The 14,209-nt window shown below is 44.2% G+C and overlaps 3 protein-coding genes across 9 annotated transcripts in view; 2 read left to right on the top strand and 1 right to left on the bottom strand.

The window, feature by feature from the left end:
- The window catches only part of LOC125380065, a 4,363-nt gene extending 583 nt beyond the window's left edge, over positions 1–3,780 (top strand). For 2 of the 3 annotated variants that reach the window (XM_048396269.1, XM_048396268.1), the window contains exons 2-3: positions 67–1,688; positions 3,096–3,780. In XM_048396269.1, coding sequence (XP_048252226.1) covers positions 441–1,688; positions 3,096–3,635 — 1,788 coding nt within the window. In that variant the 5' untranslated portion in view covers positions 67–440 and the 3' untranslated portion in view covers positions 3,636–3,780. Of the gene's footprint in view, positions 1–66; positions 2,246–3,090 lie in introns of all 3 variants that reach the window. The other variant, XR_007221046.1, reaches the window with a different exon arrangement.
- Positions 1–8,140, bottom strand: part of LOC124135148 — a 24,892-nt gene extending 16,752 nt beyond the window's left edge. For both annotated transcript variants that reach the window (XM_046500364.2, XM_046500365.2), the window contains exon 1: positions 8,060–8,140. The gene's annotated coding sequence lies outside the window, so the exon portion shown is untranslated. The remainder of the gene's footprint in view (positions 1–8,059) is intronic.
- LOC124135147 (proprotein convertase subtilisin/kexin type 5-like) lies at positions 7,724–14,209 on the top strand. 4 transcript variants are annotated; one of them, XM_048396266.1, is made up of 3 exons: positions 7,724–7,859; positions 9,642–12,292; positions 12,680–14,209. In XM_048396266.1, exons 2-3 carry the CDS (start codon positions 9,716–9,718, stop codon positions 12,986–12,988), a joined length of 2,886 nt encoding a protein of 961 aa, XP_048252223.1. In that variant the 5' UTR covers positions 7,724–7,859; positions 9,642–9,715; the 3' UTR covers positions 12,989–14,209. The 4 variants fall into 4 exon arrangements, with proteins under 4 accessions (XP_048252223.1, XP_046356318.2, XP_048252222.1 ...); XM_046500362.2 differs by lacking the exon at positions 7,724–7,859 and adding an exon at positions 8,150–8,227 and having other exon boundaries at positions 9,642–12,271; XM_048396265.1 differs by lacking the exon at positions 7,724–7,859 and adding an exon at positions 8,150–8,227.

The following is a 14,209-nucleotide window of genomic DNA, read 5'->3' as shown; positions in this document are numbered from 1 at the left end:
ACCAAAGCGTCTGTCCCTGGCAAGCTGGACTTCAGCTTTCCACATTTTCATGTTTATATATGTTAGTAGGCACTCCGAGGTCCGCACAACCCAGGGGTTGCTGTCCTACATGGAAACCATAAGGACGGCGGCACTTCGATTCGGGGGGGATGCCTGGTCAACCTACGACCAACAATTCCGACACAGAATGTCAAGGGACCCCTCACGACGCTGGGACAACAGCGACGGGGAGTTGTGGTTGAAGTCCATGGTAACACAGCCGGTACGACAACCAGAATCAGGCGGACGGGGCGCAATGACACGCGTACAGGGGGACATCGCCAGTCAGGTATGCTGGGATTTCAATAAATTTGGCTGTAGCAGGGTTAACTGTAAGTACACTCACAAATGCGGTAAGTGTGGCAAACATTCCCATAGCTCTAGGACCTGCTTTCGAGGGAATGGGGTCCAACCGACCCCATACAAGCCCAATCAGCCTTTTCCTAACAGAAAACAAGCCGGCAAGGCAGGTAAATTCAATGGCCCCTTCCCCCGTGGACCTCAATGAAATGGCACCTTGGTTACGCCAATATGCTAGGGTCAATTACAGAGATGCAAATTATTTATGGGTAGGTTTTAGCTTTGGCTTTAAGCTCGAGTTCCAGGGAAGCCGCACGGGTCGCCTGGCACGAAACTTGCGATCAGCCACGCACCAAGACACGGCAGGCTACGTGAAACAAAAACTACAAAAGGAAGTCGACCTTGGCAGGATGGCGGGCCCCTTCAAGGACACCCCCCTAGACAACCTCCAAGTATCCCCAATAGGCCTGGTGCCCAAGAAGCAGCCAGGATATGGTCAGCACCTGGGTAAGCATGCGGAGGAATTCCGTCTAATTCACCATCTATCCTATCCCAGGGGTAAATCTATAAATGACTTCATAGACACAGAGGCCTGCTCCGTTGTGTACGCCAGATTTGATGAAGCTACCCATATGGTTCAACAACTGGGAAAGGGAGCACTACTAGCAAAATTCGACATTCAGTCGGCCTTTAGAATTATACCAGTCCACCCATCCGATTTCGAGCTGCTAGGCATCAGATTCGAAGGTGAGTTCTATTTCGATAAATGCTTACCATTTGGTTGCTCCATATCTTGCGCCATATTTGAAACGTTTAGTACCTTCTCGCAATGGTGCATGCAACCGCATCTTCCAACGCGTCCGATCATGCATTACCTGGATGACTTCCTAACGGGGGGCACAGCAGGCACCAGCCACTGCTCAGACAACCTCAACGGATGCGTGAATACACTTGAACAGCTTGGGGTTCCTATTGCGCACGAGAAGACGGTGGGCCCCACAACCAAACTGACATTCCTAGGGCTGGAAATCGACACCATTGCAATGCAGATCAGAATCCCAGAGCCCAAGATCAAGGAGGCAACAAGAGAAATCCATGACATCCTGTCAACAGGTAACATCAAGGTCACAAAAAGGGCCCTTCAGTCCCTCATAGGCAAGCTTAACTTTATGTGCAGGGCTATACCAATGGCAAGGGCATTCAGCCGCAGGCTAATCGACCTGCTTAGCAAAGGTAAGCAACCATTTCACCACATTAGGATTACCAGCTGGGTCAAGGAAGACCTACAAATGTGGTTAACATTTCTTACGAGTTACAACGGCATTTCAGTGTTTCAGGACCAACTATGGGTGGACAGCGATTTCCTCCAGCTGTTTTCAGACGCAGCGGGCGGCGCCGGCTTTGGGGCCTACATGCAGGGCAAATGGTTTAACGGCGCATGGCCAACCCAGTGGGTGACGGATGGAACTACACGGGACTTGACGCTCCTGGAGCTGTTCCCCATCACACTGGCCATCCAAATCTGGGGCAAGCAACTCGCAAACAAAAAGGTCCTCTTTTACTGCGACAACCAAGCCGTCGTAACAATAATCAACAAGCAGTCAACCAAGGCCCCCAGAGTGATGAGCCTACTCCGTCGCCTAATCCTGCAGTGTCTCCGATTTAATATTATGTTTAAGGCGAAGTATGTATGTTCCACTGCTAACACTATTGCCGATGCTCTCTCGAGGTTTCAGCTCAAACGCTTCCGAGAGGCAGCACCAGCCGCGGACCAGAACATATGGCTGATCTGAGGCAGGAAGCCGGCAGACTCCTACAACAATCTCTGTCTACTAATACATGGGCCACTTACCAAACAGGCATCAATGCCTTGCACCAGTTCCGGTCCGCACACCAGCTACAAGAGGTGAGGCCAGTCCCGCTGGATCAGGTTGTAAACTTTATTGCTTATCTGTCAGTCACTCACCACTCCCCCAACACAGTCAAGACTTACATTGCAGCGCTGTCTTCACACCACAAATTCCACGGGCTCACCGACTGTACAAACCATTTCCTGGTAGGCAAGATTGTAACCGGCTTACACAAATCAGCGGGCCGACCAGACACCAGAAAACCGATCACTGCAGATCTGCTGCAGGTAGTAACCAACAATGTGCCTCACGTATGCTCATCAGCATACGAAGCCAGGCTGTTCAAGGCAGTCTACTGCACAGCCTTCTTCGGTTTCTTTAGGGTTAGCGAACTGGTCCAAACTGGACCCTCAAAAACAGGTTGCGCCATCCAGAATCTAAGCTTCTCGGGCAACCCCCAGCAGCTTGCAATCCATTTACCACACTCAAAGTCCGATCAGTACAGGATGGGGACAACAGTTACAATGTCATCTATACCAGGTAATCCGCTATGTCCGGTAGTCGCCATCAAGCACTACCTGGAGGCGCGCCCCTCCGGCCCACAACATGCATTCGTCCACTTTGACCATTCCCCCGTTACAAGGTACCAATTCCAGGCACTCCTAAAAAAGGCCTTAGCACACAGCAACATAAACACGGCCTGCTATTCTTCGCACTCCTTCCGCATTGGGGCAGCCACATCAGCAGCCATGAACGGGGTGCCCGAACACCTCATACAACAATACGGCAGGTGGAAATCAGATTGCTACAACGCTTACATACGCCTACCAACAAATTCAATGTTGCACAACTAATTCAAATAGTCTTTCATGGTACTTACTACACTTCTTATTGTTTACAGTTTGGATGGTGGGATCCAGCTACATGGCCAGGGCACGGCAGTACTTGCTCCTGAAGGGCACCAGTCCGAACCAACCGAGGATGCTATGGCTGGCACGAGGGGGGATGAGATGGAAGGAGCTGGACACCATTCTGGATGCACAGGTCAAGGCGACACGGCGCAGCCCCAGAGCCCTCATCATTCACCTGGGCTCCAACGACCTGTGCTCAGTCAAGGGCAGCCAACTCTACCTTGACATGGTGGCATCAACCCTTCGGATACAACTCCAGCTTCCTGACACCAGGATCATCGTATCCTCAATGCTGCCCAGGCGCTACTGGCACGATGCCAGGGACCCACTAAAGATCGAGGGGATGCGGAAGAATATCAACCGCCGACTGGCCAACCGAGTCAAAGAGCTCGGCGGTACAATGGTGCCACATCCCCAGATCCTGGCATCAGACAAGACATGGTACGCCTGGGAGGGCGTCCACCTCAGCGACAAAGGACTGTGTGTGTTTACGGACAATTTATTGCATGCCCTGGCGCTCGTTTTGCGCCAGTAAAGATATTATCTCCACAGGTTAGTGTTTCCTTCCAGTACACAGGCAAGCCGGGCAACAATGCTATCTCCGCGCATCGCGTGGCCGTGGGTGTGGGGTAGCACTCGGGTGCTTTGTGGCGGGGTTCTTGTGGGCTACACTGCTAGTAACAAATTTACTTGCTTCAAAATTAATACTCGTGCTTAAGGCTACCTGCTTTTCAGCGGGAACCTTTCCGGGGTTACCTGCTTCTCAGTGGGAACCTTGTCTTTCCCGACTTTTCAGCCGGGGAATCGTAAAATAACATACGTTGGGGCAAACAATTGCCACGTATATGGGCCCGGCGGCGGAAGTCGTCTTGTCAAGCGGTAGCTGACAGTTGGGTCCGCGGCGGGGGCCGCACAATGGTTTTGCTAATGGGGCCGGGCAGTGTGATCTGCTTTGGCCGGCTACCTGGGGCCGGGCAGCGGTAGTCTGACTTAGGCCAGCAGCGTGGACCTGCTTTTGGCAGCGTGGGAGTTGCCAAGCAATGGTAGCGTTTAAATATGCTACCGTGGGGGCCGGACAGCGGTAGCAGTCCCAGGCCAGCAGCGCTAGCTGCAATCGCCGTCGGCCACGCGCGTGGCCTTGGCAACGGTAGCATTTTGGTATACACAATTAGCAGCTAAGTAGCCCACTAGTACCTGCACACCCTCGGCCATTTAACCCAACCTCATCTTCTGTTTTTATTATAGGCACGGGCACCCACGGCTCGGTGCCCCGTGCCTCTCCTTGGCATATCGCGGGATAATTACATTTAGTACTAACGACTAAATGACTTTATCGCGCGTATCCAAACCATGGGCTAAATACGTCTGTAACCCAACCACCCCTCGTAACCCAATCACCCCGGGCCACCACTCGGCACCGTGCCCGGGGAATAATCCCGCGCAAGCATCATCCCGCCCTTTGTTAGTCCGGCATTCGCGAGCAACCCTTCCCCGAGTACACACGTGTGTCACTGTATCTAATCGCTTTCCCACCCACCCACCCACTCAGCTTGCCACTCCCTTTTCTTTCCTTTTCAGCCTGACGTGTCCTCTTCACCTGGAATGCTAATCACTTCTTTTTCAGCGTTTATTCTATTACAGGTACCAGCAGAGCGGACTGTATATATGTAAATAAACCTGTACATATGTAAAATAGGTTTTCAGAGCGCTTGTATATATGTACATACTTTTAAATGATTCTGATATATGTAAATAAACATGACTTCTTAATAGCTGTATATATGTATATATGAAATACCTGTCTCAACAATAAACTATGTCGAGGTGTAGGGGGTTCTTGTGGGCTACACTGCTAGTAACAAATTAACTTGCTTCAAAATTAATACTCGTGCTTAAGGCTACCTGCTTTTCAGCGGGAACCTTTCCGGGGTTACCTGCTTCTCAGTGGGAACCTTGTCTTTCCCGACTTTTCAGCCGGGGAATCGTAAAATAACATACGTTGGGGCAAACAATTGCCACGTATATGGGCCCGGCGGCGGAAGTCGTCTTGTCAAGCGGTAGCTGACAGTTGGGTCCGCGGCGGGGCCGCACAATGGTTTTGCTAATGGGGCCGGGCAGTGTGATCTGCTTTGGCCGGCTACCTGGGGCCGGGCAGCGGTAGTCTGACTTAGGCCAGCAGCGTGGACCTGCTTTTGGCAGCGTGGGAGTTGCCAAGCAATGGTAGCGTTTAAATATGCTACCGTGGGGGCCGGACAGCGGTAGCAGTCCCAGGCCAGCAGCGCTAGCTGCAATCGCCGTCGGCCACGCGCGTGGCCATGGCAACGGTAGCATTTTGGTATACACAATTAGCAGCTAAGTAGCCCACTAGTACCTGCACACCCTCGGCCATTTAACCCAACCTCATCTTCTGTTTTTATTATAGGCACGGGCACCCACGGCTCGGTGGCCCGTGCCTCTCCTTGGCATATCGCGGGATAAATGCTGTATAATGCTTTTAACGAACTACGGTTATCACGAACTAAAATTAGTGGTCTCTTTGAGTTCGTTAAAGCCGTAGTTTACTGTAATTCATTTCGAATATTATATTAGATCGGTTACGTCATACAAAGGAAACGTATAGTGAGCAGATGAAAACAGACACCCTCACATTTGTTTCATTGCGAATGTAACATGCCAACTTGACTAACGTGGTACAATTGGCAGAAACATCAGTACAGAAAGCCGTCTTCCTCTCGAACAGCTCTCTCAGACTCTGTGCGATGTTGTACCAGCTCAAAGTCTTATTGTCTTCTCACATTTTCATTGCTGAGAGATCGAAGAAGAGACATGAAGCGTTCATTGATTTAGTACGCCTAAGAAAGAACTAAATATTCGATTGGGATAAGTTTTGGAGAAACATAACACAATGTTTCAATAAATTATGTGTATCAACGGATAGACGCATGGGCTTAAATAGAACCATGAGGTAGAATGAAAAACTGAACATGAACATGGCGTTGTGAACATTTGTTATTAAGATACCATAATTATTGAAGCAGGTGACCGAATTTGCGGATAGGTAGAACTACAAAATGTACTTTACCTGAAAGTGTCAAAGTCAGGAATGATACCCGAAGCACGTGTGTAACGCTACTGCGTGCGGCACGTGCAAACTCTCGGGTGTTTTTTGTTTGTTTGTTTTTTTTGGTCCTCACAGATGTTTTTTTTTAATTTTTAAATCAAACATGTGACTCAAATGGGTATACCTGAAGAATATGATATCAGCAATTACATTGGTTATTGAGCGTGACGCCACAGTAAACAACTCCGTTGTTCAATGTGTGGTGCAATATCGGGGAATCCCCGCTATTCTTAACTAAACAAGTTTACTCAAGTGCTAATGGGTGTATACTTGTAGGTCGGGTTTTCTGTATGGGAGTTTCGTTATTAGCAGCTGGGGCACGGGTGGCGCCGCGATTCGCTGTGCAGAGCTGCGTGCCTTGGGCACACCAGAAACCTATGATTGTGGGTTCGAATGCCGGTTCGCCCCGATTAGATTTTTAGGTTTGTCAGCACCATTCCCGTGCTCGTGTGTTTCGCCGAATTGGTAAACGTCTGAGACCTGCATCACTTCGGGCTTTCCTCCCACATTAAGCTGTAACGCCGTGATATAACTGGAATAACGTTAAAAGCTCACTCGCTATTTTTTATGGGTTCTTTCAATGAAATAATGAGTAGTTAGTATGGCAGGGCTTTCAAGGTTTGCGGCATTATGCACAGTGACAGGTACCTGGACCATTGTGAACAGCTTTCAAAAGGTTTTCGTTTATCAGGTTTGGTTTGGTTTGGTTTGGTTTGTTTGTTATTTAACGCCGCACTCAGCAATATTATAGCTATATGACGGCAGACAATCCAGTGATTAATAACATGAGCATCGATCTACGCAATTTTGTTCGTTTATCGGAAAATCTGTGAAAAAGTACAAAAAGTACAAAAAGTGCAAAGGATATTACTTTGAAACGTCAAAAGAGAAAGCTTGGATTTTATCCCCCCCCCCCCCCCAAAAAAATAAATAAATAAAAATAAAAACAAACAAAAAACAACAACAAAAACAAAAAACAAAATATCAGGGAGTATGAATAATATTTTTTGTGAAGGATTGTTTGGCATTCAATGAATTAATTCAGGATTTTATGTCAGAACCATTTTTTAAAATATTATTCACTTCCTCATAGGTAAATCTTCATATTTTTTTTTAAACAAATGGGCAGAGAGGGGTTTGTTTTTCCACCCATCCACCCCGAACCCCACCCTCCTCTCCCCCACCCATACGCCATATAGTTAGTATGACTGGCAAAAACTGCTTAGAAACAGGAAACTCTTGTGCAGTAGAAATGTTTTCATGATAAAAAAAAGTCCCCAAAATGTTTTACCAGTTGTTTATCGTGCTATTAGAACATAATGTAAAACGCTACCGCCATTACGATCGTGTTATTTGTCGCTTTGTAAGTGAATATATGAATATATGCTCGTTTGTCACCGTCGGTGGTGATTTTAGAAAAAAAGAATTGAATAGCCATAGTATTTCCCTCTGTAGTGTATATAGAGCTGGACAAGTAGGGTAACTACCCTGGTGGGCCGTTGTTGGAGTGAGGAAGTCAACAGATTGCTGTACAAAGTAACGGTTTGGGCTGTGGTTTGCGGATAACCACAACGAAACTGATTTGTTGGGGTTAATGGACAATGTATTTTCTTGTTTTTTTGTATTGGGAACTTAACGGTAAGAGTTCATCACAGCTATGTTCAACATATCAGTTAGTTTGGTTGTTGAAGCACATTAATGTGACTTGCACGGGTCAATCTTGGATGTTTGTATTTTTGTTCACTTCACTGTTGAGTTGCTAGATTAAATCACTAAAATTAACTGAAACTTTGTATCCATGTCCTGTTGAAATGCACAAGACAATGTATTTAACTTACCCGAGTCTTCCGCTTGTCTACTCGTTGTCATTGACACCCGAAAAACAATCGGGATAGACACAAACACTGGGGGAAGGAAGGTCAAGGACGCAATGACGTAAGAGTCTCATGTACATTTGGATTTCCCGAAGCAATACACGACAGTGTGGAGCTCAGTGATTTCTTTTGGTAAGTCGAGCATTCTCTGTTATAGCTTATAACCTCTTTTTAACCAATCAGAATCAAGCATTCATCAATGTCATGGTAGAATCTATATTATTACTAGTCCGTGAAGAGATCACCCGTTTAATAAACATACAGCTGTATTACACATTGTGTAATACCAAAACGCGTGCTTATGTACTCCCGCCGAGAACACGTTTCACGAACAAATATTGACAGCTCTTTACATCCCTTAGCTTATTCAACGACATTGCAAGTGGAGATGATAGATCACTGAGAGGAGCTTATGCACACTCGATGGCCCCAGCAACGTTGTTGCTAGGCTGACGAAACATGGCATTGTTTCGCCGATGGATCGCAAAAAAATTCAACAAAATACGTCATTGTAAACTTTTAGGTGCAAGGCCCCGTTCCGCAAGGCGATCATATTGTAGCACAACGACAGCCGTTAGTCTAAGTTAAAGTATGTGAGTTGCGATAACCTTAGCGCTACGATAATTTTGAGGAACGGACGCCTTAGTTCTAAAGGTGGGCCGTTGTATGATATTAAATTCATACGTTTCAACTTTTGACGTATTTGAAGCATTATTCTGTTAAACTCAATTGGACTATGCCGTGGATCGTGTAGGTGTCAGCCTATTCATACTCAACAGTATAATTCTAAAAACGTAATACATGACAAGTAATAAATAAAACACTAAACCCGCTCCCGTGTCAAACCAATTTTATCAAACTCGTGAATAGTTGTGGTATCTATACCAGAACTATTCACTCGTTTCATAAAATTGTTATTACACGGGAGCTCGTTTAGCATTCTATATGTATCTGTAAAGTGGCAGTGTAACATTTACGATTAAAATGCCAAAATGCATTCTAGAGTTCAATTTGGGTTTCATTAATCGGATAAACATTTGTTCTTTTTCCAGTCTCTGATGTTTATTGCTGGTATATAATTTATAAAACGGAAAAAAATATTAAGTTTCCCGTTTCCGCAATCATTAATGTGTTTGCTGACTCTAGGAACATTAGGGTCTCTATTTTGCTGTTTTTTGTACAGTGACTCCATTTTTCTACACCAAAGTGAGACAATGAAACAAGGTCTGAATACATTTAATTATAAAATTATAAAAAGTACCAGGCAACCCAAAAATCTCAAGCAAATTCTTTGTCCATCAAAGTATTTTTGTACAGGGTGTATCATGTGTTAAAAGATGTAACAGACCAAGATGCAGCACATGTAACATCATTTGTGAAGGTACATAAACAGCAAAACAGAGACCCTAATGAGACAGTGAAAGTACTATGTCTGAAACTGATATAAAGAAGATGTTGGACTAACGTGGACTTTATTATTTTTTACATATATATATATATATATACATATTCCCATATGAAACCTTTTATTTTATTGTTATTTCAGACCGACAAGGACATACATGAAGCAAACAACATACTTGTAACTCGTATGTCTTGTTCCTGGCCAGATCAAGGACAATGCTTACATTGGGATCTTGCGCTATCCTTTTAGGTCTCCTGGCCGGAATTGCAAACACCTTTATGTGTCGTCCTAACACAGTGTCAGCAGGAATCAACTGGAGGTGTATAAGTGTGAAGGAGTGTATAAGTAGAGGATTTCTGGTTTACGGTAGAAGGTGTGTGCATTCCTGTCCTCATGGAACATTCTTTCTGCGGGAGACACGTACATGTGTTAACCAGTGTCCGAGACATACCATTTTAAATGGAACCGAATGTTTGAATGGAACATACTGTATGTCCAAAAACAACCAGGTACTCTTCAATGGAACCTGTCAGGCAAAATGCCCTTCCTTCATGGCTTTTAAGAAGTACGGGACTTGTTACAGAATGTGTCCAAATAATACAGTCGTCAATGGATCGGAATGTTTGCTTCGGGAAGATTGTAAAAAGAACAATGGTTTCGTCAATGGCAGTGCATGCGTGGTTCAATGTCCTCCAGAAAACAAATACATTCTGAAAGGTGTTTGTCATCGTTGGTGTCCTTCCAGTATCGCTGTAAAAGGCAATGGGACAAACTGTTTATATAAGGAAACTTGCACTGTTAAACTAGGATGGGTAATTTTTAATAGCTCCTGTGTCGCGACCTGCCCACGTGAAGCTCCATACAAAGATACCAGCACCTGCTATAAAACGTGTCCGATAGGAAAGGTTGCTCTTGGAAAAAACTGCATTTTTGTTGAAGAATGTAAGCAAAAGATCATGCTTGTGTATCAGAAAGCTTGCACAGCAAACTGCCCGGATGTTGCACCGTTACGTGTTGACAGCCACTGTTATGGGCAATGCCCAGAAAGGACAGTCTTGTATAATGGTTCATGCATCTACGAACAGGAGTGTGTATCACCATTCGGTCATTTTATGGTAATATTCAATGGGACATGTGTTGATATATGTCCACAAGAAGCACCATTTGTCAATCATGGAGGCTGCACCAACACGTGCCCAAACACAACAGTTGTCAGTGATATGCAATGTGTTGACATATATGACTGTTTGGATAGCAATAGATATATTTCAAATGGAACATGTGTTTCAACGTGTCCACAAGCCTCGCCATATGTATTACGTAGCTTGTGTTACCATACATGTCCAGAGGGCAGTGTAATTAGTGAACCCGGCCAGAAACTGTGCGTTGAAGAACTGCAGTGTAACAAATTGAACAAGAAGGTGTACAACAACACATGCGTAGCAACATGTCCATTACAAAGTCCGTACATCTATGCTGGTCACTGCTACTCAGTTTGCCCAAACAAAACTGTAAGCTTGACAAGTAGGTTTTGCATATTAGCCTTGTCTTGCAAATATCAAAACAAATTTGTTCAGGAAACCGAGTGCGTTGACTCATGTTCATCAACCTTTCCATATACTCTGGACAACACCTGTTATTCAGAATGCCCCTCTAACAGCTCTTTGTTTCCCGGTAACCGATGTGTGACCATTATGAATTGTTATTCTGAATCAAATGCCGTCATTTACAATGGTACATGTTTACCATCGTGCCCACAGAATGTTCCATACAAACAGGATGGTAAATGCTTGTCAAAGTGTCCATTGGAAATGTTGATAAACGATCATGATTGTGTTTATCCAAGATCATGTCCTCCCAGAGTGATTTACAATGGTACATGTTTACCATCGTGCCCACAGAATGTTCCATACAAACAGGATGGTAAATGCTTGTCAAAGTGTCCATTGGAAATGTTGATAAACGATCATGATTGTGTTTATCCAAGATCATGTCCTCCCAGAGTGATTTACAATGGTACATGTTTACCATCGTGCCCACAGAATGTTCCATACAAACAGGATGGTAAATGCTTGTCAAAGTGTCCATTGGAAATGTTGATAAACGATCATGATTGTGTTGATCCAAGGTCATGTCCTCCCAGAGTGATTTACAATGGTACATGTTTACCATCGTGCCCACAGAATGTTCCATACAAACAGGATGGTAAATGCTTGTCAAAGTGTCCATTGGGAATGTTGATAAACGATCTTGATTGCGTTTATCCAAGATCATGTCCTCCCAGAGTGATTTACAATGGTACATGTTTACCATCGTGCCCAAAGAATGTTCCATACAAACATGATGGTAAATGCTTGTCAAAGTGTCCAATAGGGATGCTTATTAAAGGATTTGGCTGTGTGATCACATTTTCCTGCTTCCTGTACAATGGAATATGTATGCCAGCCTGTCCAACGAAGGCACCATACACTGCTAAAGGGACCCTATACAATACATGTCATTCGGAGTGCCCACAAAGCACGTTCTTAAAGGGTTCTTACTGTGTCACTGAATATATGTGTACACTTAGCAATAATTTCTTTATTTACAATGGTAGCTGTGTCACAGAATGCCCACCAGGAACTTTGACTTTCGTTAGAGGAGTATGCTACGATGCAAGAGTAGATCAATACGCCGTCACAGTGATACCAGCCTTGATCTTGGTGATGTTCGTGTTACTATACTGTTTGGTCCATAATCCTAACAACTTGAAAGGAAAGGATATTACACAGGTGCGACCCGTCAATCTGAAGGTAAGTTGAATCGGATTCCCGATAATGATAACACACTGTGACATTGTCAATGGATAAAATGGCTGTCACATTATCCATTGACAACATCACGATACTACGCTAACACTACATTTGAAAGCATAATGAATGTGGGGAAATGGGAAGGCCTTTTGGTTTGTTTTGTATCCTTTATATTGACTTTTTCTGTCAGTGTAGAACAGTTACTTATGAAAGAGTTTTTTTGTCATGCAAACGGGTTTATAAACAGGAAAAAGGAAAGTCAGGTCGTCGCGTCAATTAGGCCAAACCAAAAGATCAGAATCATAATACCTTTTTTGCCTAATGATAAAGTGGTTTGTAGTCACATGTTTAATTCTTCCCGTTTAAGGTTCAAATGTTCTGCTGCAGTTACTGGAGGCCGACGATGACCTCAATTGTGTAGTTCTTCAAACTATGCTAACCCAAGAGCAAGGAACCTCAAGTGGACCCGGTCAAGAAAAAGAATGTCCAGAGGTGATGATTGCAATGGAAGAACTATCCAATGCCAACCATCCCATGGCGGAAGGTGGTGTCGTCGGTGCCATTGTCCAGCACCACAACGACGAAGATGATGTGCCATTGCTTCGAGATGACAACCCTTTGATTCAACACGAGGACATATATCAGAATCACTCAACAGACGATGCTCTCTTATTCGGTGATGGAAACAATGTTTAGGTTAACTTATAACTTGCTTATAGAGATATGTTTTACTGTTGCCATGTTTGGATAAGAACTGACAGAGTTAATTTTATACGGATAGACATATGTCAAAGTGTGCATATATCCTCGCGTTCTGTAAAGATAATTAGTTATTAATCCTAAGATGCTATTGTAATTATGTGAGTGAGTGAGTTGGGTTTAACGCCTCTTTTAACAGTATTCCAATTACATCGCGGCAAGTCAGCTTAATGTGGGAGGAAAGCACGAAGTGATGCCGGACGTTTACGACTTTGGCGAAACCCACGAGCACGGGTATGATGCTAACAAACTTAGAAACATAATCGGGGCGAACCGGGATTCGAACTCGTGATCATAGGTTTCTGGCATGCCCAAAGGATTGCAACTATGTAAAAAGATTATGAATGTCACTTTGTAATTTCTGTTCATGATACGCTTGTTCTGGGCAGATAAATATTTACCATAATACTATTAGACATTTTATTGTCATCTTGTACCTTATGAATGTCTGACTGCAATTGACCGAAACCAGCTTGTGGCTCGTTGTTAATGAAGCATTTCTGTCTCTCTAAACTGTAAAACTTGCAGTTATCTCCCTTTGACTGCAATGCCCACAAAACGCCATTACACTCTCGAGGTTGCATTGCATACACACAATGCTTCCAAGTGTTCGCGAAAAGATGAACGTATCCTGTCCCATTGGTGGCACACGCGCAAACACATGCAAAGGCAAGTCAATTGTTCAGTCAAAATAGCGATTTGTATCAAACTTATTTTTTGCCACTTATGACATATTTGGAAATGCCCTCCACATGTCTACAATAAAACTTTTTGAAAGCTTCACTAAAGCCTTGAATGTTTTAAACCTGATCAAACAACATTTGAGTTGTATGACGCTCTTTAAAATCATCGTAGTAAGAGCATGCTCGCTTGTACAGCAATAGGCTGGAGCTGATGGAAAGTTGACTATTGGAAACTTGGAGTCGTCCCTCTTGTCATACAGTCATTCGGATAGTATTTGTTGTCACTCTGAATCTATATGGGTGGATCTAATTATGAAACCTACGAGACACTGTTTTGCTGGTATACGTATTTTATTCTTCCCGTATTATCTAAGTACAACACCGCCACATTTATATTCAAATTTTTTTTGTATTGTTCTAGAATTTGTATTGGGATATGTAAATATGTTGTTATGATTGTGCGTTTGACAATAAA

Source organism: Haliotis rufescens, unplaced genomic scaffold (genome assembly GCF_023055435.1).
Source record: "Haliotis rufescens isolate VD_foot unplaced genomic scaffold, xgHalRufe1.0.p SCAF_15, whole genome shotgun sequence".
NCBI classification, from domain to species: domain Eukaryota; kingdom Metazoa; phylum Mollusca; class Gastropoda; order Lepetellida; family Haliotidae; genus Haliotis; species Haliotis rufescens.
This window is presented reverse-complemented; position numbering and strand designations above follow the sequence as displayed.